Source organism: Macaca mulatta, chromosome 14, assembly GCF_049350105.2.
Source record: "Macaca mulatta isolate MMU2019108-1 chromosome 14, T2T-MMU8v2.0, whole genome shotgun sequence".
NCBI lineage: Eukaryota > Metazoa > Chordata > Mammalia > Primates > Cercopithecidae > Macaca > Macaca mulatta.
The window spans coordinates 76,172,290-76,196,578 of record NC_133419.1 but is presented as its reverse complement, the minus strand read 5'-3'; the positions used below and the strand labels follow the sequence as shown (position 1 = coordinate 76,196,578).

The window sequence follows — 24,289 nt, the reverse complement described above, 5'->3', positions numbered from 1 at the left end:
TCTTTAAATCATCTCCTCCCTCCTCAAGGCTCTGATGGGACATTTGTTTGAATGAGGTGCTTTGGGACACAGTGCAAGTCAATGCCCTTGCTGTAGGACCCAAAAGAATGTAGGCATCTGACCAGCTCTGATCTATTTTCATGTCACACTCCCCTCCCGCAGGGCTGAAGAGAATGTCTGTTCTGGAGGGAGGGGAAGGATACCGCCAATGAAGGCTCTGTTGACACGCCTGCTCTTGTGTCCTCTTGCTGCCTGTTTCCAGTGGCAAAGTCCTAGCCCAACACGATGCCCAGGCCAAGCCTGCTGGCTAATGTCAGTCTGGGAAACATTCCTATCAAGTCACTCTTTATACCCTGCCTCCCACAAGAGGAAAGGTGCTCAGATAGGCTTGTCCCACCACAGCAGTGCATAGAGGAAAAAGTTCAGACCCACAGAAGAGCAAAGGCTTGCTTAAGTTTACACAGCACAGCACAGTGATGGTGAAAGTAACACAGGAGTAAGACCATGGGCCTCAAAGCAGACAGTCCTGGTTCCTACACTAGTCCTGCTACTACTTAAGCTTTGTGACCTTGGGATAGTCCCTCGTCTCTGTGCCTCAGTAAGCCTATCAGTGAAATGAGGCAGATGGACAGGTGATTCTAAGCTTAGAGAGAGTCTTTCCTAGTCTCCTCTCCAAGCATTCTGCCTACACCTTGGGGAGAGGTGACCTGGGGCACTGTCTGCTCCTCTTCCAGGTGGCTGGTGGTCTCGGTGGCTATTGCTAACACATGAACCCCACCTGTGCCAACAGAAGGGATACATTCTGGGCCAGATGAGCTGTTCTGCTGGCAAAGACCAGAGTCCCACCAGGAAGGGAGTAGGTGGGTGGGTGGGTACAATGGCAGATCTTCATTACATGATTACTGGCAAGAGGCCAGGAAAAGGGGGTGGGACAGGAGGGTCACACACACCCCTACAGAGTGTCAGGCATGATGTCAGATCACTATGGCTAAATCCTGACTGCACAGAAGGGGAGACTGAGGCCCTGAGGGACAGAGGCAGGGCCCAGCCTAAGCCCCAGGTTGAGGCTCAACACCCCAGCCTGCCTCAGGCCCAGTTTGGGTTTTGTCCTAGTGCCCCAGGGAGCCCTCACAGGGCCAGGTTGCATGTGCCCTATGGCTCCAACTCCCAGTTGACTTCTTGGAACAGAGATGTGAGAAGGACACAGGGGTTTGTTTTGGTTCTTTTGGAAGGGTGGAGATAGCAAAGGACACCTGCCTGTCCAAGGTCTGACCAACGGTCATCAGGTCATCCTGTTCCAAGTGGATGGGGCTACTGGCCTCCTGGAGGCTTCCAGAGGACCAGGCCACAGTGGCAACAGAGAACACTGGAGCCTGGCCCCTGAGGTGAGAGAGAAAGCAGAGAGAACAGTCTATCATCACTCACACCCAACCAGAACTGATCACTTTTCATTTTTTTCATCATACAGCTTTTTTTCACTTTTCATCATACAGCTCCATTTTGCAGATGAGGCTCAGCAGGCTTGAGAAAGTCTGCCCATGGCCCCATGGTAGAAAGTGACAAAGTCTATCAGGATGCATTAGACAGTGAGCTCACCCCAAGGGCAGGGCTGACTTGTGTCCCCATGCCCAGCAGAGCCCTGCACTGGACAGGGAGCAATGGTGGCAGGTCAATGAATGGAGTGACAGGGCAGGAATTTAAACTGAGATCTCCAGCAGCAAAGGGGGAGAGGGAGACCCAGGAAGCTGGAATCAGTCCAATGGGGAAATCCAGGAATTGAATCTCTCCAGAGAAACAGGCAGTAGGAAATCAGTGGAAAAGAACCTGGGTCCCGAATTCAATAAGCCTGGATGGTGGTTGCAATGTTGCCATCATACTAGACTATGCAGCCTGGACAAGTCCTGCCCATCTTTACCTGCTCAGTTTCTTTACCTCCAAAATGAGAGGGTTGGGTCCTATGATCCAACTTTCTCCCAACAAAAGCAGCTTCAAATTTTCTGCAGTCAGAGAGATGGGGTCAGGAAAAGGAGAAGGAACTCTGACCCTGAGGAACAGTAAGGTCCTGGGAAGACTGGGCTTAGGCTAAGGATGAGCAGAAGGAGCTGGCCCTGCCACCCTCAACATACTGAATGCAGTGAAGGATGCAGGGTTACCCAGCCACTGCCCCCAGGCAGCACACCAGGATCTCAGTCACTGACTCACAACAGCAAATATACACCACCCTGCACCCCGCACAGAACACTTTCACATTCACACACTGCCTCCACTCTTCAGCACCCCTACCTTCTCGGGGAGACTCAGCAACTAGGGTGTGCTGGGGCTGGGGTGTTGAGTGAGCTAGCCAGACAGGTCTTTCCCCTGTGGGGAAAACCTTCAGGATCCTGCCAGAGTTATCCTCAATTCACCAGCATCGCCCAATCGCCCACATGCATCAGGGCCAGATGACTGTGCCTCACCAGCCCAGCTTGCAGACCAGGCAGGGACCAGACAGAGGTGACAATGAAAGCCAAACTGAGCCACATTTCCCTGTCAGGACCTCAGGGCTGGCCCAAAGACGATGGATACTCAGAAGAGCAGTGAGGTCCCCAGCACAGCTAGACACAGTAGGAAGGAAACCCAGAGACCAACTTGGTCTAAACTTGCTTCCCTGTGGGTGGGTTAAGGCCCGAGTTCAGATTTCCCACCCATTCCCACCCTCAAAAGACAACACTCACAGCACTTTACCTGGATGGGAAAGTAGTCTCGAAAGTAGCGCCACACAGCCCAGTTTCGGACCCACTGTGACCTCCTGCCACCTTCCAGGGAATAAAATACAGAGTTAGTGGGGGTGGGGGTACATTTGGGCAAGGCAGACAGGACAGGGCTGGTGTGAAATCCAAGCAGGTGACCATCACCCCATGGAGCATCTTCGCCCCCTTCCTATCGGGCCCCTTTCCACATTCATTCCCTCATGTTATGCAAACCCTCGACTGAGTGTGAACTCGTGAGGACCAGAACAGTGCCTTTTGAGGGGCTTTTAACCTCCCCCCAAAGGACTAGTCCAATGCTTTTCACAAAGTGGGTGTTAAAAGAGACAGCACTCAGGATGAGGCCCTTCAGCTTGTGCAGGGGGGAGAGCATACCTAGAATGAGGGGTGGGGCAAGGGAGGCCTTGCACTTACCCTTCTTGGGTGTGTTCCAGTCAAACACCAGCCAAGTGAAGTAGAGCACAGCGATGAGCCAGCAATCGGTGCAGAATATGTACATGAGGATGGCACTGCAGGCCACTCCTGCGGGGGCAAATGGTCACAGGTCATGTCCTACTGGGCTTCATCTCCCCTCAGGGCCATGGTGGATGGAATGAGTGTTTACTGTGGCACTAAGCTAGGCACACCCAGGGCCATGGGCATAGGGCCCACAAACCCTGAGAAATAGCTACAGGAATGCTCAGCCCAGGGAGGAGCAGATTCCTGGGACAAGACGAGCCTCATCTCCCAGATTCTGATGGACTGTCCGGGCATTGAGGGGCCCATGGGCTCCATGTTATCTGTGCAGGAACACCAAAGGAGATAGGCTTCAGCTTCTTGTGAAGCTGTTCTTACTGTCCCCTCCTTGTGTGTGCCCCCGTGCCAGCACCCAGCCCAGACACTGTGGATGAGGGGAGGGAACACATACCCAGTGCCTCTGCATCTCAAGACTTGGGCTGAGCCACTGTCTCAAGTGTGAGGCAGGGTGACTTTGCCCCATTTTAGAGATAAAAACACTGAGGTTCAAGGGGGAGATAACTTGCCCAAGGTCACCCAGCAGGACAGTGGCAGAGCCAGGATTCAAACACAGGTCTGACTCTACAGTCCATTCTCTGCATTAGGCTTTAGAAATTCACCAGAGTCCCAGACCATCACTGGAGGGACCAGAGAGGAGATGCTTGCCCAGGAGGAGGGCTGGCTCCCTTCCAACATAATGGCAGTCCAGGAAGTCCCAGGTCAAAGCGCAGAGCCCATCAGCCTCCCCGTCTTCAAAAACCTCAGCAGCCAGGCATAGTGGCTCACACCTGTAATCCCAGCACTTTGGGAGGCTGAGGTGGTGGACTGCTTGAGCTCAGAAGTTCAAGACCAGCCTGGGCAACATAGCGAGACCCCTTCTCTACAAAAAAATTTTAAAAATTAGCTGGGCAAGGTGGCATGTGCCTGTAGTCCCAGCTACTCTGGAGGCTGAGATGGGAAGACTCCTTAAGCCAGGAGTTTGAAGCTGCGGTGAGCCATGATCGTGTCACTACACTGCAACCTGGGCAACAGAGGGAATCCCTATCTCAAAAGTATTAAAAAAAACCCTAACAGCACACTTGGAAGACTTGCCTGGAGGCTGGCTTCCATTGGTCACCATATTCTGGGCCTGTAGGCCATAAAAGAGAGTAACCTAGCCTGGCACAGAAAGAAAGGAGAGCTTGTGCCATGCCTGCTTTATTTCATGGCTTGCCACTAGCTGCCCTCAGCAGGGCTTCTCTCTTTCCATTTTTTACCCAACCTTTAAGGCCTATCTCAGACCTCAGCTCTTCAAGAAGTATTCCCCAATATCATACTATCTACATATCATCTCTTGCCTGTAAATTCCCCACACTGGGCGGGGAGGCATCTTCTTTGGTGCCTGGTATTCGGCACAAGGGCAAGGGCAGCAGGTACTCATGTTTGGTGGGAGAAGCATGGCCTCCTTCTAGGACTTTTTCCACTGCCCAAGAAGGGAGGCCAACCCTTGCTGTGTGTGCCCATCCCCTGGTGGTCCCAGGTGCTGTGGGCTGCCTAGCTCTGGATGTCATGCTCTCTTCTCACCATGCTGAGCCTCCTCTGGTTTCCCATGGGAGAAGATAAGGCTGGATGTAGACTCTCCATGAGCCTATGGGGAGGGAAATGGTAGCCCCTTGTTGCCCCCCAGTCTAGCCCTGTTCTAGACTCCTAAGCCAGCCTCTCCCCAGGGTAGCTAAAAACAGGGTACAACTCTCTTGTTGGGAGGGGCAGTGAACACAGAGTGACGAGATGTCCAATTTGTCAGGACCAGCTTAGGAGTATGACATCGCAGAAGGGAAGACAAGTTTCTAGGGAAGCATGTGCAGCCTACAAGAGCCTGTTAAAAGCAAACTGTGAAAAGCTTATGGTAGCTTGGTGAATAGCTATGTCTAAAAGCTGCCTACAAAGTCATACTTACTGTTCAGCAGTCTGCCTGATTCCCTTTCTTAGGCCTGAAAAGGGATGACTCTAGCCCCCCAGACTCCATAGGCATCCAGGCTCCTCTAGTGGCATCCTCTAGGTGGATGCTCCAGGTGGGCCAGACAGGAACCATGAGGTTTAGGCTATGGTCTGAGCACCCTGGAAACCTAGCTTCCAGAAACCTCTAACTCTCTTGAGGGGTAATGGGACCAGAGGGGTAATGAGCTCCAGGCCCCACTGCTTAGAGGGCTGGTCTCTCTGGGAAGGTGGGTATCTACCAACTTGTCCTTACTCTGCTGCTGAGGCAGCCTGGATGGAGAAGAAGAGGCCTGATGGGGTATCCAGAAACTGAATTCTAGCCTGGCCTTTCTCAGCTGGGGGCTTCCTCCCCTCCCCTATGTGTACACAACTCTCTCTCAAACCACTTACCATCCCTTTCGTCATCTGCCTCCCTCATTAGACTCCCTCTAGCAGACAGCTCTTTAGCCCCTGAGCTCCTTGAGAGCAGAAACCAGGTGACATTAATCTCTCCAGCCCCAGAAACCAAACACAGGAAGAGCAAAAGGATGAACTAAATCCACCAAATGACCTTCCTTTCTCAGAGCCTAATCCTTGTCCTCTGAACAACAGGCTCTGGTTCCATGCTCTTAGGTCATGGGGCTGCAGTAAAAACCACTGTTGCTGAGCTCATGAGAAGCTTAGAAGGCCCTGCTTGCCCCACACAAGGCAGGCTCAGGACCGCTTTCACACATCACCCACTTTCTGCACATCATGGTGCCTGCAAAGACACTTGTGATACAAAATTCTGGAGCCCTGCGGCCTGTGGTGCAGGGCAGTCTGTGGATGATCAATGGCAGGGAAGGCAGCAGTGTGTCCTGGTGAAGAGCATGGACTCTGGGACCAAACAGGCCTAGAGCCTTAGTCCTGCCACTTGCTGGCCAAGCCCCATTCCTAAGTCTTAATTTCCTTACAGGGTATTGGGAAAATTAAACATGATGTTTGAACTTACTTAGCCTGACACACAATATCCATGGACTTGAATGGGGAAACAAATGACATCTAAATTTTCACTTATCTCTTATGGAAATTTGGCATTTCCTTCACTTACCAATGTAATAAATCACAGAATTATCAGCAGTATTTATGACACAAATAAATAACAAAGGTATTTTCACATAACTTTGTAGCAGTTTTACACTTGCTACTAGATCGTTTTATTTACAGTAATAAAAAGGCACCTGTTACTACATGTCTAATCAACTTTTTTAATGTGTAGATATTTATATTTTATTATCAGTAGTTTCCTTTGAAATCCAATGCACCTTGTATTACATACTCTAAAACACTAAGAAAGGTCATAGGCCTCATCAGAATGCCAGAGGGTTCCATGGCACAAAGTGGTGAAAAATCTCTGGTCCAGGGAGAGACCAACAGGGCTACCATGGTCTTTGCTTGCCAGGTGAGCTTCTGCCAGCAGGTTTGAGAGGCAGAGGGAGGGAGTGGCTGGGGCTGCTGAGGGTGGTAATTAGCAGTAGCTCAGGAGATCTGCCTGTCCAACCAGGCCAGGCTCCCACCTATGCGAGGCGAGGCCAGGCAAGGGTGTTGAGAAGATGCTGGGCCGGTTTCTGGGCTGTGGTTGGGTCTGATCAATTATTAACCTACAGCCTAGGGCCAGTCCCCATCACCAGCTGCGTGAGCTGGTGTTCTACAAGCTGCTCAGCTCCCTACCAGCCAGGCCCAGACCCACTAAGACAGGGATAGTGGTGGCTTTTGGGTGCAACAGGGAACAAAGGGAGCTGGTCTAGCAGACTAGGCAGGGGGTCTGGGAGGCTGGAGTCCCTGGGTTCTTGTCCTGGTCCCAGTACTTTCTTCTCATGTGACCCCAAGCAGGCCTCCACTTCCTTTTTGAGTAAGAAGGGGTCACACTGTGCTCGCTACTCTGGGATTCTAGTAAGTGGCCAAATGCAAGCCATGTTAGGGTCTGAGTCCTAAGGGAGCCTGTTTAGTTTGCTCAGTTCTTCCAACCAGTGTTTGGCTTCTCGAGGCTGCATGTCCCTGTAAGACTTTGAGGACAGTATGGCCCTTCTCCCTAGAAAAATGTGCACATACTGTCATATATAATCTTGCATATAATTTTAAGGGTTCATGGATCCCCTCCTCAAAGCCCGTTCTTGGGCCTAAAGGTGAAGACTGGCTGTTTCAGCCCCAGTTCACTAATTCTGGGCTTCCAGTAATGTGGGATTCCTGGGGAATGCACTGAGTTTCTGCTCAAATCCCAACTCTGCCATTTAATGAGCTTCACGGTAGCAGGTAGTTGATGAACCTCTGCAAATTTCCATTTTCTCACCTGTGAAGTTCTATCCCTTGGCTCTGCAAACATGGTCTGAGTTTCAGGGCACCCCATGCATCTGTCTGAAGGACAGCTGCTCAGCACTGACATGGTAAGTCCTGATGATCCCCTACCAGCCTATACAGTCCCGAAGAGTGGGTCGCCCAGAGGGACTGGCTCACAGGTGCTAGAATGCACTCTGTGATGCTCTGGAGCAGGTTCATCTGCCTTGACGTGCTGAGGAAGCTACCTGCTATGCTGAGAGCACAGGGGTCTGGGGAAAAACAAGAGGCCTCTTCCCTCCCCTCAGACAATCATATTGTCCTGCCTCTGGCCTGGATGGCAACCTAAGGAGTGAGGGTATCTTGCCAGACCTGCAGAAAAAGCAACCAAAGCACTGATGTGGGCTGTGCTGAGAGACAGCAGGGAGCAGGCCTCGGGAAGCACCTGGGGAATATGCTCAGCTAAGGATGGGTATGGGCTAGGAGTGGGGTCTGAGGGCACCTCCTGATGACTCCCATGTAATGGGGGCCCATCATGACCAGGCCCTGCGCCAGGTGCTCTCATTTCTTATCTTCAATCCTCACAAAAGCCATGTGAAGCAAGCACTTTCCTCACATTCAAAATGAGGAAACTAACACTCAGAGAGTTCAAATAATCTGTGTAAGGTCACAGAGCTTGTTTGCAGGAGATTCAGTACTTAAACATGGCACCAAACTACCTTAAGGCAAAGTAACATACCTGCTAGAAAATGTCTGTTGGTGGGCAGGGTGGCACTGTGGGAAAGGCACAGGCTTTGGGGGTCCTATAGACAGGGATTCAAATCTGTGTGACCTTGGGCAAGTTACCTACCTTCTCTAAGACTTGAGGTTTCCCATCTGTAAATGGGAACTATCACACCACCTCCCACCGAATCTCGCTGAATCCTCATGCATGCTGAGGGGTAGAGCACTTGATCTGGGACCCAAAGGTAGATGTGGAAATGTGCTGGGGGGGGCAGCATGTGTAAGACTTACTCTTATTCCCTCACCCCTGCAGAGCAGGGCTCCTACTCTAACCTCTGTTGGGGAATGGACTCTGCCTGCCCACCCGCCCCCCCTGTAAGGCCCAGCTTACCCAGTACAAGGAAGGACAGGACCCACTGGAGCACTGAGATGACCTGTAGCTGCTTTTCCACCTTGGACCTATTGAGCCAGGTGACGGAGAAGAGGTCCTGGAGGGCGGAGAGGATGCTGGATCCAGTGCCTACAGCAGAGGGAAGATGTCAGTCCACTGTCACCCTTCCCTCCAGTCACAGGGTCACCAGTACAAACCTCACCTCCCACAGGAACTTTTCTAGATGTGAGAAGACCATCAGCTATAGAATCAGACAGACCTAGGTTCAGATCTTAGCCCTCCACCCCATGGCTTTGTAACTCTAGGCTGTCTGCATGCTCCCCTGTGCCCTGGTTTCTACAGATACACAATGGGAATGGTATCGCACTCAGGGGGTCATTTTGGAGACCACATGAAGTATCTAAAGAGGCTAATCCAGGGGCTAGGCCTTGGGAAGTCTCTCATAATTGCCAGTTTTCTTCCATCCCCTCCACCCCAGTCAAACTCCTGTCCTTTATCTGGATCTAGTACAAATATTTAAACTTTGCTATCTGTCTGTGAGGCCAAGGACAGAGGTTCAACATCCAATTTCCAATGTTTTTTTTCTCCAAGTGTACTTTGAGCATCCCCAATCCCTGCTCGGCCTTCTGTATGTCCCAGATTAATACCCCTTCTCCAAGGAGCTGAACCCTCTTGCCCCCACCCCCAACACCACTGATTCCCCACACCACTACCACTTTCAGAGAGATGTACATGTTCATCCTCATCTCAGTGCCCAAAGTGTGGAGCCCAGAAAGGAATAAGGTGACAGCCTTTGCTTCCCCAAAGGGCCCAGTGGCCAGTGAGCTTCAGGCAGCCTGAAGGACACTGAGGGCTGTAATTATGCTCGCTATCAAGCAAGTGCCAAGCCTGGAACTTAGGACGAGATGTGCTCACTTAATTGGCTTGGTGCCCCTAGGATGACGCCCTGGACTCCAGCAGCTGATGGGCAGTGGGGACAGGAAGCCTGGTGACTGCAGGAGAGACAGCACTGGGGAAGAGCATGGATGAAAGTTCCTCACCCATACCCCATTCCTTCCAGCAGCTGAAGAAGTGGGCCACCTCGAACCCCTCTTTGCTGAGCCCCCACTACATGCCCTTTGCTCGACACATCTTCACCAAGCACCTACTGTGTGCCCGTCAAACATTCCTTCATACCATCTGCTCTGTGAAAGGCCAGATTTTATCAGCTGAAAGTTAACAACTGCTTTGACTTTTAGGAGGAAGGAAGGAAATGCTAGGCCTCAAGATGACCCCTTTCCCTGGTGTGATGCATCAGAGGGAAGGGGCTTAGTTTAGCAGAAGAGTCAAACCTAGGTTCAGACTTTGGTTCTACTCACTATGTGACCCCAGGCAAGCTCGCAGGGTTTACTGCCATATCCTCGGTGCACAAACTGGGTGTTCAGTAGCATCTAATAACACCACAGGCATAACTGAGGTGCAGGCAGCAGGATGTGAACTCACAAAAACAAATAAAGAGGCTGGGCCATAGAACCATTCCAGAGGTCTGCCTCATAATTGCTCCTTCACCCCCTTTATAAAAATCCTACCTTCATAGGACTTTCCCACCTCCAGACTTGCCCAGCAACCCATCCTAGAGCCTGAGGGCCCTCTGGGGTCATCCAGTATAGCCTAATTGGACAGCCAGGGAGACTGGGGACCAGAGACAGGCACTGACTGACCCAGGGCTACTCAGGCAGTAGGCGGCAGAGCCAGGACTGAAACCCAGCATTCCTGACCCTGCTTAGAGGACCTTCCCTTTCCCCAGAGCAGCTCTGAGTGCAAAGGCTCTGTACACAGGACACAGTGGGAGGGTCATGCTCAGGGCCTGATCAACCTGCCCAGCAGTGGGGCCTGGACAGATGAGTTCATCACATGCTTATCCTTGAGGGTCTCATAACCCTTCACCTTCACCTGCAAGTGGGGACAGGTTTGGGTGAGTATATAAGGGAGGGAAGTGAAGTCCAAGCACAGGCTTGAGCCCTTGATCCAAGGGCTGGGGCTGGACAAGTCATCTTCCAGCAGCTGGCTCTACCTCCTGAGTCGTGCTGGATGAAGCGAAGCAGGAGCCACAGCCACCGGGGGCTGGTTAAGTGACAGGTGAGTTCCTGCTCCATCTGAGGCAGGCTGGATGCCCTGGCTAGAGAGAAGACAAAATGTACTCTAGCACTTTCCTACTTAAAGTGTGGTCTGGGAACAGCAGCATCAGCATCACCTGTGAACGGGTTAGAAATGCAGGACCTCGGGCTCCAGACTGGATTTACTGAATCAAAATCTGCATTTTAACAAGATCCCCAGGTGATTAAGTCTGAGAAACACCACCATAAATACTTCAGTCCAAACACTCAGGTAGGGGTGAGACACAGCACTGGGTGCCACCACCTTCTATTCAGCAAGAAAAAAAGGAAAGCATGCCTTCTCGTGGCTGACTGCTTCCCGTTGCAGACAGGTCCCTGAAGCCAGTGGTTTGAGGGGTGCTTAGGGAAGAGGCACACTGGATGTCAGCTTATCTAGCTCCCTACCTTGGCACCAGGGCCAGCCCCCATGCAGCTTGGAGGAGGAGTATAGAAATTTCACTGATGACATATCCCCAACTGAAACAACTGAGAAGACCTAAAAATTTTTCGTCGTGCCTAATCCAAATACCTCTGCTAAGCTTATTAGGTGTCTTAAAATCAGGTAGTCATAGCACAGGAAACACACACCATCTTGTTCAACCCTCACCCCATTATACAGACTGGAAACTGAGGGACTGCAGCAAGGTGGGTCTGAGCTCAGGGTTTTCACACACTGCTGGTTCAGTTCTCACCCTGCCTTATCCAGCCCCAACTACCGCCCACAGCTCACTCTGCCAACAAGTGGGAAATGCAGTCTACCAAGTGAACCCTCACTTCCCATCTGCCTGAGCAACTGTACTGGGATGCTGCAAGGTGGTGAGCTCTAGGTCCCAAATACCAAATGGCAAGTGCTTCCGTGGGGGTTAAGAGTTGGGAGGCTCCTGGAGAGGGAAGCTGGGAGGACTGCATCTCTGCATTTCTCAGGCCCAGGCCCTCTCAGGCAATCCCAACCTAGTTGACCATGGAGCCGTGGCCTGGGAGCTGGCCTGGACATGGATGCTGAATCCCGGGCCAGTGGGAGCCCCCAGTCCACCTAAGAAATATTCTTGGCAGAGGCCCTTCCCTGCTTTACTCACTTGATGATTCTCTGATAATGAGATAAAGCAACACATCCTTCAAAACCCAGAGATGGTGATAAGGCAGCAGTCTTCCAGGAAGCCTTTGGAAAGAGAAGGACTTTCCTTCTCTGGGATGATAAACACTAAGGTCTATGCAGGCCTGGAATTACCAGGGGCCATCTTGACGGCCAAGGAGATAATCTATTTGAAGATAAAGTCAGACCGGCACAATGGAGAAACAAAAGAGAGTCATCCTCAGGGCTCCTACAGTCCCTGGCCTTGTAGTAACTGCTGATTACAAGCTGATTCTGCATCACACTGGAAACTGCCCAAGGGCCAGGTCTGGGTCTGATCCATATCTGGATCCCCAGTGCCCTGTCAGGGCCCGCCCCAAGGGGGTGCTCTGGCCACTCTTCAGGCCCCTGGGGTTCCCTCCAGGCAGGGCTGAGTGACAGGTATGATGCACAAGAGGCCCATAAAGCTTTGGGACCCTCCATGCCCTTGCACAGGCACTTGGACTCCTGTGAGTTTGGCCCTATTTTGATGGTGATACTGGGTCAAGGTCACTCAGCCAGGGGCTGGCAGAGCTGAACTCAATTCAGGCCCAACCTCCAGGCCTGCGTCTGCTCCGATGCTGTGTGTCCCCAAGTTCCTTCTCTCTGCTCCCCAAAACAAAGCAGGGGGCAGTGGTGGGGAGCTGGGAGGGGAAGGGGAGAAATGGATGATCTGTTTTCCTTCAGAGGGGTGGGTCAGGAGCACGCATCTTCTACAGCAGGTAAAGTGGCAGCAGGACTTGGGGTTCTAGTCCCAGCTCTGCCACCAACTACCATGCTAAGTCTCCTCACCTCTCTGGGCTTCAGTTTCCTCATCTGTGAAACGGGGGTAAGGAGGGTGAAGTTTGTGATCTCCGGCATCCACCCTCCTAAGGACCTAGCAGGGTATTTGGGACCTGGAGCTTACCTGCTTGCCATAGTTCTGGTACCATTGCTCACACAGATGGAAGTGAGGGTTCAGTTGGGCACCCGCAAAACACTGCCAGTCCTTGCCACCTGGCTGTCAGTACTTCCTCTGCCCCAGCTGTGGCTGGGAGGAGTCCAGCAGAAGCTGGTGGGGATGCCGATGCTGCAATCAGATGCCACCGCATGCCACCATCTTCACACCCAACCTGACTGTTCCTGACTCCTGGGTGGGGCTGCCAAGGAGCCTCAGCATCCAGCCAATCTGCCCCTCACCACACCTGCACTCTCTCTGCACACTCCCACAGCACAGCACCAATGTCACTTTACTTGGCCATCCCACTGCCAGTGACTCATGGGTGCCAGGACTTGGTACCTGATTCATCTGTGGTAAGAGGAGCCATAGAGGTTTACTGCATAGCTGAGCAAATCCATAAGCAAATCCAGAGCAGCCTCAGAGGCAACTATAGGCCTGGATGCCCAAGTTAGACTGGACTGTCTGGCAGGAGGCCAAGCCAGCCCCATCACTGAGGACTGACCCCAGAGATGGGGGATGAGCGTCTTTTGCCCTTCCTAGGTACAAGTTTCTCCACCTATGAAGGGAACACAACCCTGCTACCTACAGACGTCTCTGTTTCATGGGGGGACATGAGACAGGCTGTAGGGGAAGATTCCCAATAGACGACTCAAATAGCTGCTCCCAGGCAGCACTTGCTTTACACACTTGCTCCTATCTTTGGGGAAGGCACAGGAAGTAGAGCTGCCAGCGAGGCCCGGAGCAGCTCTTTTACCACCCGGAAAGCAATCCCCTTCTCCCGCGCCTATGTGGGGCTTCACCGTCCCACAGCACTCTCTGGGAAGATAGGCAAGGGGAGAACTGGCAATCCCGTTTCACAGAGAAGGAAATTGACGTGAGGTGAAGCCTAAAGAGGCAAAATCACTTGCTTGAGGTCAGGGTGTGGCAGCCAGGACTTAAGGAGGGTATTCAGGCTCCCAGTCCCTCATCATCTCTACAATGCTACGCTGTTGAGGGCTGGCCCCATTAAACAAGCCAGCCCACACCTAGACTTCAGGAACACATCCTGGCAATGGAGAGCTACCTCCTCCGCCCATATCATGCCCAGAGTCTCATGTAGACGTTCTGGTGAGACTGGATTCCACCCCCTGCCCCCACCAGCCCACGTGCTTTCAAGTAGCTCTCAGACCCAGGGCCCAGCCCAGGGCTGGGGTGTTGAAGGGTGTCTATGAGCACCTCCTTGCCCAATATCTGATATCAAAGTGACCAGGAAGGCCACACCTCGGGGCTGATGAAACCCAAGTGTTCTGGGCTTCTTCTCACATGCCTGAGGGCAGCAGTGTCTGACCCCCAACTCCCTAAATCTGAGAAAGAGGGCCCTGGGCCAGCTCTGCCCCTGCCTGGCTCTGTGACCTCAGGCAAGTCACCTAACTCTAGCTTTGGTTTCCTTATCTGTAGGATGAGGGTGATAATCCCCACCTCACAGGATTGTTGGGAACATTAAATTTTAAAACATGTAGGGCACATGTGGCATTTGTTAGGTAATTAAGCGGTGGCTACTGGCATTGCTCCTCCTGTCTCCAGAGTGGGAGGGGGTATACATAATGAGCAAGCAGCGTTTTTCCAGAGGCGCATGGCCATAGGTGTGTGTTATAAGAAGAGGTCGCAGAGTGACGGTAGCATAGAGGAGGCTCCAAGGAGCCCATGAGGCTTCACCAGGGCCCTGAAGATCTAGGGGGCAAACAGGAGGGAAGTGGGCACTGTGGATGGGGGAAATTGCTGGAACAAAGCCTTGCAGGGAGTTCTAATGAGGCAGACTCAAATACTCAAGAGCCCAGAAAGGGGGGTGTGTGACTGTCTGAAATAGAAGCTGAGAATAAAGAAGTTGGGGCCGGGCGCGGTGTAATTACAAGCCTGTAATCCCAGCACTTTGGGAGGCCGAGGTGGGTGGATCACGAGGTCAGGAGATCGAGACTATCCTGGCTAACATGGTGAAACCCCGTCTCTACTAAAAATACAAAAAACTAGCCGGGCGTGGTGGCGGGCGCCTGTAGTCTCAGCTACTTGGGAGGCTGAGGCGGGAGAATGGCGTGAACCCGGGAGGCGGAGCTTGCAGTGAGCCGAGATCACGCCACTGCACTCCAGCCTGGGAGACACAGCGAGACTCCGTCTCAAAAAAAAAAAAAAAAAAAAGAAGTTGGAATGAGTAGTCAAAGGTGGCTTCCTGGGGGAGGTGGGTGGGGACAGAGCTAAGACCCAAAGCATAGAGTACATACAAGGTACTAAGCACTAATACTGGCCCTGGGGAAACAGCAGTGAGCACAGCAGATGATGTCCTGCCTCAGAGGCAGCTATAGGCCTGATACCCAAGTTAGACTGGCTCAAGTTAAGTTAGGATGCTTAACTTCTGCTGAGGGAGAAATAAAACACTTACGTATTAATGTATGATATAACATCAGGCAGCGATGAGCGCTATGAAGAAAAATAATTTGGGGCAATGAGATAGAGGGGCAGGAGGATCCCTAGCCTATGGAGAGGAGGACCTGAGCGCACATGGGGAAGCAGTAGTAGACAGAAAATATGGGCAGCTCACGCCTCTGGACAGCCCACACTGTGTCCTCTACCCACCTCACCTCCATACTGGCATCTGGCAGGGGACATGCCAGCCTGGAAACGGTGCAGAGAACGGGGCCGAGAGTCAAGAGAACCTGGCCTCTAACTCGTAGGAAGTGGACTGAATGAGTCACTTCCTATACAAGCTTCAGCTTCCTCATCTATACAGTGGGGCTAATACCTACCTCACCAGATTGTTGTGGGAACTAAATGAGATAATTTGTAGCCAAGAGCTTCATAAAAAGTAAAGATCTGTATGAATGCTGGTTAATTACCAAGTAAGCCTCGGTGTCCTCTCCTGTTTGATGGGTAAAATAATGCCTGCCCTGCCTAGGAATAGAGGCGTAGGCAACAGGCTGACTTAGGATTCAAACCCTGGCTCTGATTCTTACCTGCAATGAGATCTTGCAAGTCACTCCCCCTCCCTGGGACTCAGTGTCCTCCTTAGCTTTAATCCAGGATTGTCATAAGGAATCTAAATAACTTATGGAAAAGGGCCAGAATGTCTGGTATGAATGTAAGAGAGCCAGAAAGATGCCAGCTAAAAGAGGTGTGAACAGCCTCTTGGGCTCCTTGAGGCAGGGGGGGTCACCCTGCCCATATCCCCAACCCCAAGGATGTCACACCTGGGCCCATCTGGACCTAATGTCTGCCTGGGTCTAGGTGAGTGAGAAAGTCACTCCCAAGTTACCCCCAAAGGGCTGAGGACAAGTTGCACAAAGACAGAGAGCACAAACAGTTTTTAAAGAGGTGCAGGGTAACAGACTGTGTATTATGAGAAGAGGTAGCAGAGTGAGGGTCAGTACATACTGACCCCTGGCAGGCTCTTCCAGCCCCAGGGAGGTCTAGGAAGTCAGGCCAAGTGCCAAAGAGATGCCACTTCATCAAGGCTGAAGGTGAGCTCTCTTCCAGGCTCCTCCAGGCAGGTACCTTTCAGCGGGAGTCCACATACATGATGATGAGAGGCCAGTCATGGCAAAGCTGCCATCTCTGGAGGGTGATGCCCGCTAATATTAGAATCCCAGGCTAGGGCTGGGCTCCCGCAAGCCTCACACAGGAAGCTGTCTCCACTTGGTGCCTCACTATGTGGTCAGCCAGAGACTCCTTCCCTCTAGGAAGTCTCCCCACACTCTCTGACCTCACTGCAGTGCTCCCAGGTAGAGTTCTATTGCTTCCAAGTCTAGTTTGGTCAGTCTTTTAGCACACACTTACCAGGCATCCACCAGACACTGAGCACTGGCCTGCCAGAGACCAACCTGTTGACCCTTTCTCTGGAAAGTCTTCCTTCTCCTCCACCCAGGTTGGACTGACCACATCCCTGCCTGTCCCATCTCACCCCTGTACTCAGCCCTTTCTCATTATGGGAAAAGGTATGTGTGTGAATGATGTCTCATTCATCTGGGCCCTGATGCTCCGCACAGGGTCAGGCGCAGGGAAGGTGCTCGATCAATGTTTGCTGAATGACTGAATGCTTGAGGGGACTGTGATGAATAAACAGGGCCTAGATAAAGACAGAAAAAAGTCCACCCACCGCTGACTGACCTGTGCTATGACGGAGGGTCAAGCAGAGCTTTCTGAGGAATCAGGAGGGAAAGGTCTTCTCCAGCTAGAGGCTGGTTAATGTTGGGGCAATGATGGAAAGCTCCAGAGGAAGGGAGAGAGAAGGGTGGAACCTAAACACTAACATCCATATCAGTGCTTTCTAAGTACCCTTTACACGCCAGGCTCCACACCAGGAGAGGAGCTTCTAGACCCTGCCTCTCCTCTGCTTCTTGGGCATCTGCTAGAGGCTGAGTTCTGCTCCTGGACTGCCTATCCCAGATATGGCTGGGAGACAAGGCTGCGAACAATTATATACAAAGGATCAGTCAGGACCGGGAATCCAGGGGAGGTCCCCAACCCCCACACGAGGGTGTTCTTAGGGATGCCTTCCAGGAGGAAGGCACAGAGATAGGACCCCAGGAAGTAGAGTCCTGCAAAAGGCATTGCAAAGGCCCAAAACCGAGAGAGAAGACAAGTTGGAGGAATTAACTGCAAGTAGTTTAGTCAGACTGCAGCACAGAGACTGTGAGTCTAGTTGGAAAAGTAGAGAAACAGGGAGGCATGAAGGACTGGGATGCTAGGTAGAGGAGTCCTGGCCTCTACCCTGAAGGCAGAGAAGACAGCCAGTCAGAGCCCACTCCCTCCACTGGTGCCTAAGAGCCCTAAGGCAGCTAGCTAGCCATCTATCTGGTCCCAAAATGCCAGTGAGTTCTTTTCTGAAAAGATTAATAATTCCCTTTAAGAGTTCTGTTTTGCAAATGAAGTATCCTTAAAGCAGGGCCCACTGGGACATCTGGCCCAAAGGGGCAGCCAAACTACTGGAGAGCCAGCACACAGCTATGCTAGGTGTGCCAGGTGGGAAGTGGGCCATCAGGACCCTGCAGGGGCCTGCTGCAGGGAGCCAGGGCCTGCTGCAGGGAACCAGGCATCCTGAGGATCTGTAGACTTGCTGGGGCCCTAAGCCTCTTCCTCCCCTCTCTAGGTTTCCCCATGAGCACTAAATTAGGAAGCTGGGGTAGATTAGTTGAAATCTGAGTGCTGCTAACTTGGGTCACCAGTGCTCTGCTAAAATCCACTAATGATTTTTTATCCACAGAAGATCTCCCTAAAGGGAATATAAGCCTGTCCTCAGGCTACTCCATACACCTGGGTTTTTGTGTATTCTGTTTTCATCAAATAGGACAGAGTTGCAAGAGGTAAGGCCAAGGAAGTGAGGCTCTTAGAATGCCGTGTTCCTGATACCGAACATGGAGCTACATCCAGGACCCTGGACATGATTGCTGAGGACCCCAGGGGCCCGCTTTGCCCACCTCACCCACTGTGACCGAGCACATTCAAAAAGTAGCTACTGCAGTGGAAGGGGCTGCCATGGCAACACTACTAGCTTGTGAGTAGGTCAGCAAGGAATCTCCAAAATACGTCCCCATCACAATATATGGGCAAGCGTGGGGAGACAGGTTCTTCTGGGGCACTTACCTTGGCCACAAGTAGATGAGTGCACCATTTTCACAAGGAGAAGCTGAAGACAAGAATAAGGAGGTGGCTGACCTCAAAAGTCCCACAGCAGTTAGGGACAAGAATGGAATCACATTTCTCCAGCAGGGATGGAAGGAAGCCAAGGGGGTCATCTCAACCAGTCCTCCTCACTGTGCAGATGAGAGAGCTGGGGCCCCAAGAGGTAGCGTCATGCCCAAGGTCACATGGGAAGCAGAGGCAGGGCTTAGAATGGCTAATTCTGCTCTAATAAGAAAAGGAGTTTGTGTTTCCCATTTCCATTGATTTACCCAAAAGGTTCACAGTCTTAGCCTCTCTGCATCTGCACCATAATCTGCACAGGTTCTTAAGACACTTTTGCTCATTTCATAGATGAGGAGACTGAGGGTAAGGAAGGGTAGTGGCTTGCTGAGGCTGCAGAGCAGTTCAGTGGCCAAGCAGGAGCTGGACAGAACACAGGCCTGACTCCTAGCCCTGGGCCCTGCCCATGAGGCCCTCAAATCAGCCAGCAGCTCCATACCAGTAGGCCTTCAAAGTGCTGGAGGCCAATAAACTAACTGCACCAGGCTCCTTTCCCATGAGCTCTCAAGTCTTCCTCCTGCTGCAGACAAAGGTGAGCCACTACAGGCCTGGATCCAGCATCCTCTCTGAATCTCTTGTCTCTGGCTCTCAGTACACTAGGACCTCAGCCTCGGTTGGTCACTCAGAGGCCCTACAGTCAGCCTGCCTCTCCCATCCAAATCTTATGCCTCCATTTATGCTACTTCCTGTACCTGAATGTTCTTGCCTGTCTTACTAATGTCTATTCATCTTTCCAGATCCGGACTGAATGTCACCTCTTCCAGGAAGACTTCCCTGACCTCAGGGTGATCAAGCTCCCCAGTCTCACCTCTTTGCAGTCTTTCCTGTCATTGCTCAGATCACTCTGCACAGTCATCTTGTGTACATTCCCCGGTCTCACTTCCTCAAAGGCAGGGACTTCAGCTGACACACAGAAGGTACTCAACCAATAAAATGAAGGGTTCACACCCCAAGTCCCTTCCTCAGTGAAGCCTTCCTGGATACCTTAGAGCAGGGTCTGCCACTCTCTACTGTGTTGGGGGCCTGTTGAATGTGTAACACAGGACAAATGACAAGGACTAACATGAATGTCACAAGTTCACAAACATTCACACTCAGGTTAACCCAAACCCTCCATCCTTGAGAATCTCAGAATTCTGACCCTATTTTCCAGAAAGAAGGAGTGAGATCCCCAGAGAGGAAGTGAACCCCTCCTAGTGACATCCCAGAAAAAAGTGAGGCCTGGAACCCCGGCTCTCTGGCTTTAATAAGCCCTGGGAAGCAGTAAGGGTGACCACTGAGCCTGGCTCTGCCCATTTGCCACTCAGCCTTGGAGCCAGCTCCTTGCCAGACTGTGGGGACCTCCAGGGTAGGGAACAGCTGCAACCCCAGCACCCAGCCCCTAGCATAGGTGGTTACAGGTACAGAGGAGGCCCGAGAAAGGCTCAAGGAATCACAATGAAGCTAAAAGCAGGGCTTCCTACAAGAGGAATGGGGCAGTCCAATTAATGATTCTTTCATTCAACAAATACTAAGTACCTATTACCAGTGCCAGGCACTGTGCTAGATGCTGGGGTCACAGCACTGAGAAAGACAGACAAGGTTCCTGTTTCCAAGGGACTGATACTTTTTTTCTGTTTGTTCTTTTTTTTTTGTTTTGAGATGGAGTCTCACTCTGTCACCCAGGCTGGAGTGCAATGGCACAATCTTGGCTCACTGTAACCTCCTCCTCCTGGGTTCAAGCGAGTCTCCTGCCTCAGCCTCCCAGGAAAGTTGGGATTACAGGCATGCACCACCACACCTGGCTAATTTTTGTATTTTTAGTAGAGATGGGGTTTTACCATGTTGGCCAGCCTGGTCTCACACTCCTGACCTCAAGTGATCCTCCCGCCTCGGCCTCCCAAAGTGCTGGGATTACCGGAGAAAGCCATGGCACGTGGCCAGCCAAGGGGCTGATATTCTTATGGGGGAGACAATTGCTTAAACAGATAAGCACAAATGAAAATTTAGATACTGATAAAGGCTATAAAAATAAAAGAAGATGTGGTGATTAGGGGTGGCTCTCTAGATAGGGTGGTCAGGGAAGACCTGAGAGGAGACTGACTGTTCTGAAGCCAGTCATGCAAAGACCTGGGCTGAAAGGCCCTGAGGTAAGACAGAATTGGGAGTAATGCTGCAGGAACAGGAAGACCACCGTGTGTCTGCAGCATGGTGAGTGACATGCTAGGAAAGGAAGTTGTGATGGCAGTGGAGGCTGTTCACATGGGGCTTACTTCATAGGCCAGGAGGAAGAGTTTGGGAAGTCTGAAGTGTGAGTGGGTATGGGGAGGGGGCAACTGGCAGTTCACCTGGCAGCCAAAGCCCTGGGGGATCTTAGTGTCTCTCATCCACTAGGGCAGGCTCGGGGAGCTTCCTCAAAAAGCTTGAGTAGGAATGAGCTGCCACCCGCATCATGAAGACAACCTTCACTCATTCAGTAAACCACTGAGCATCTACAATACACAGAGCCCTGCACTCAGCCCTTCATGGCCTTGCAACCCCTCTCTTGGCTTAAGGAGTCAGGCCACAGACTGGGAGATGGATCTGGGTTCTAGCCTGGCTTTGATAACCCTGAGAAAGTCTCTTCTTTCTGGGGACCCCAGTGATCCCATCTGTAACATGAGGGTTGGGCCCAATCCAGCACTAATTTTTACAACTTAAGTACTTGCTGTTGAATTTGAGGGCGTGAGAGTGAAGTTGGGGCAGGATTTCAACACTGCCCTTTGAGTCACCGAGCCTGTTAATACATTACTCTTGGCCCTCCTTTCTCAGCCTAGATGAGCCCTTGGTAACGCAGCCCCAAAGTTGCCTCTATTCATCTATTCAGCCGGGGAAGTGATGTAGGTGAGGGGGGAAGCCACACGGAACTAGAGAGGGGAGCATGAGAGTAATGTTCTCATTCTGACTTAGGACTAGGTTAAGTGATTGTCAACCCTCAGTTCCCAGTTACCCCCAACAATCTAGCCACTGAGTTTCAAGCAGATCCACAGTGATGCGGAACTCCACCCTCACCCACCCCAGCCTGTCGCAATCCTCAACAGCTGTCAGAAAGGACTCCTCTGCTACATCAAAACTTGTACCCATCATCCCACTCCTGTTCCTGGCCTCGCTCTTTGGAGCCACACACAACAAATCAGCTCAGAATTTTACCGGGAACACCACCATCTCATGCTAGGTCCTGTGCTGAACCTTGTGGATACAGGCAGGTGTCAGAGGGCTCTTCTGAATGAAGAGCCCCCAGTCCAAAGGCAAGGATGAAGAACAAGATATATATCCCTTGTGTCCTGATGAACTCTGCAATCTCCATGCCTGGCACAGGACAGCCCTCCAAAGGTTAGGAAATATCAATACAGACTCCTGCTTCCCCCAGCATGCACCCACCTACCCATACTCCCACAGTTGGCCTGTTTTTTTGGCCAAGAAACCAGACGCCAGGGTATCTATTTCAATCTCACCCATCACAGGACTTCCCTTCACAGAATCCATGGTCTCTACTTGAATACCGTCACTGACAGGCTGTTCACCAGCTCACAACAGTGGGACCTTATCCACAGAGGCAAACTAGGCCACTGGGGAGTATCTTCAAGGACCAAGGATCTAGAAGGCAGGTATAATGGAGATGCCCAGATAACAAAATGTGTTTCAGTGCCCTCCCCTACTCCACCCAATCTTTCACCAAAGTAGATCCCAGAAAGCTGAACTGACTGGTTTGTATTTCATACCAGCCCTTCCTACATTCCATGATGTAAATCCTTGCACCGAGTTAAAAAAAAAAAAAAGTTTTCAAGATCTGATAACAACATAGGGAAATGTTCCTGACATGATATTAAGTGCCTTGGTTAAAATCATTCGCTAGAGTACAAGTTCTCCTAAGGAACAAACTCTAAGTCAAAAACATGACAGCCAGGGTCACTGACTCCTGGAATACACAGCTCCCAGCCTGTGGATGGCAGAGCCGAGGGAATGGAGTCTCCAGGAAGCCTACCACAGAGAACATCCCTATCCCACTGTCTAGTGCCAAAACATTTTTAAAAGCATGAACAAGGGCAAGTCCCTTCATTCCCTAAGGACATCAAAGGACACAGGGAACAGAAAAGGACTCAAGTGAGAGAGCGGGCTGTCAGAGGCTACTGGCTGGATGCATGGGGCTACAAGCAGCACCCACACCAAGAGGGGCAGATAACCACAGCGATAATCACACAAGGAGCAATGCCAATGCCTAGGTCACAGTTAAAGTGTGGTACACCTGCAGGGTGGGTTATTGCAACCACTAGGACATTATAAGTGATTCTGATTAACGGAAGGGAAACCTCGATGTTACATTAAGGGAGAGAAAACAAGATTCATAACTATATCTACAGTATGTCCTCAACTGTATCTATGCAATGTGTATAAAGAAAATGATCAAGAGATATACTAAAATGCTAATAGGAAGCTATCTTTGGATAGTCGATTTACCAGAAATTTGTTTCATTTGTCTATATTTTTCAAAATTTCCATAATTAGCATGCTTTATTTTTATAACAAAGGTGGGCGGAGTAGGCGACTGTTAGTTACTAAAGAAAAATCCATGTCAGAGAGGCTCAGCAAGCAGAATACAGACTTAGAAGGAGGGAGAGGGGCTTCATGCAAGACACACACGCAGACCAGGACAGCTGTGATGACTTCCCAGGGTCTCCCGGATTTGTACTTGAATCCAGGGCTCAAGGCATCAGCTAAGGAAAACTTAGGCATGCTTCCTCCCACTTCAGTTTCTCCAACTCTAGGTAAGGGAGGTGGGGGTTGGAAGAGCTGCTCTTCCTTGCTTGGGAAAAGCTGCAGCGGGTAGGGGGTGAGGGTTGATTTCAACTCTGCGCGATTCACTGAGGACCTCAGTTCTACCCTTGAGGGCGTGCAGGGTCCTCTCCGCTGCCTCCTAAGCATGCCAGGCTCACAGTTGCTGCTGTGTGGGCTCCAGAGCCTGGGCGAGAGGACGGGCGTGGGGCAGAGGACAGGGCAGACACACCTGTTCCAGGCAGGCATGTCCCCCGTCTGGTGGCTGTCTCAGGAGACTGCAAAACCCATACCATCCTGCCCCATCCAGTCTCTCACTGCCAAAGCTAGCTCTAACTGGTGAAGGGGTCACCAGTTGCAGTGGGGGCTGGGGAGGAGTTCTCGAATATCCCTAATAACTAAGAGTGGTGGGTGGTACCACTTCCAACTCACGGATGAGGGAAACAAGCCGGGGGGTGGAAAGTGACGTAACAGAGGTCGCAAAAATTGATGAGTGCCAGGGTGGAGAATGAACGTGCACTCATCAGCACCCACCAGCCTGCCACAGGGCCCTTTCCAGAAAATCTTCTCGCAGGTCCATAACCCCTGCGCGGTGGCACTCACCCCATCTCCCAGACCCCTCGCGCGACAGCGCAGGTCCTCCGTGAGAGCGCTGGCTCCGGTCAGCCTCGGCCTGACGCTCTCCGCGCAGGACCCCGGAGTAGGCGGCTATGAGGGTCTTCATGGCTGAATATGAAGCCCGCCCAGTCACGGCCCCGCGGGAAGCCGCCTCACACCGAGCCCCTGGCCCATGCCCCGGCCGCCGGGGCCAGGGCTTCGCGCAGAGCACGGGGGCCCCGGGACGGCGCCGAGGTTGGGAGGCTAGGACACCTGGAGCTGCGGCCGGTCGGCCAGTCGGCCAGAGGCGGCGCGGGAGAAACAACCTACGGCGCAGCAGCGACTGCGACGGCGGTGCTGGCGTCCGGGAGCGCGGCACTT

General features: G+C 51.8%; 1 protein-coding gene and 1 long non-coding RNA gene across 5 annotated transcripts in view; one reads left to right on the top strand and one right to left on the bottom strand.

The window, feature by feature from the left end:
- DGAT2 (diacylglycerol O-acyltransferase 2) overlaps positions 1 to 24,264 on the bottom strand; it is a 32,673-nt gene extending 8,409 nt beyond the window's left edge. The window contains exons 1-4 of one of the 4 annotated variants that reach the window (XM_077963848.1): positions 23,915 to 24,264; positions 8,626 to 8,754; positions 3,107 to 3,269; positions 2,725 to 2,863 (exon numbers count right to left, since the gene is read on the bottom strand). In XM_077963848.1, coding sequence (XP_077819974.1) covers positions 2,725 to 2,863; positions 3,107 to 3,269; positions 8,626 to 8,754; positions 23,915 to 24,035 — 552 coding nt within the window. In that variant the 5' untranslated portion in view covers positions 24,036 to 24,264. The remainder of the gene's footprint in view (positions 1 to 2,724; positions 2,864 to 3,106; positions 3,270 to 8,625; positions 8,755 to 23,914) is intronic. The other 3 variants (XM_077963849.1, XM_015115224.3, XM_077963850.1) reach the window with 3 other exon arrangements.
- The window catches only part of LOC114672362 (uncharacterized), a 66,622-nt gene continuing 65,459 nt past the window's right edge, over positions 23,127 to 24,289 (top strand). Inside the window, exon 1 of the long non-coding RNA XR_013404162.1 lies at positions 23,127 to 23,304. This is a non-coding gene — a long non-coding RNA (uncharacterized LOC114672362). The remainder of the gene's footprint in view (positions 23,305 to 24,289) is intronic.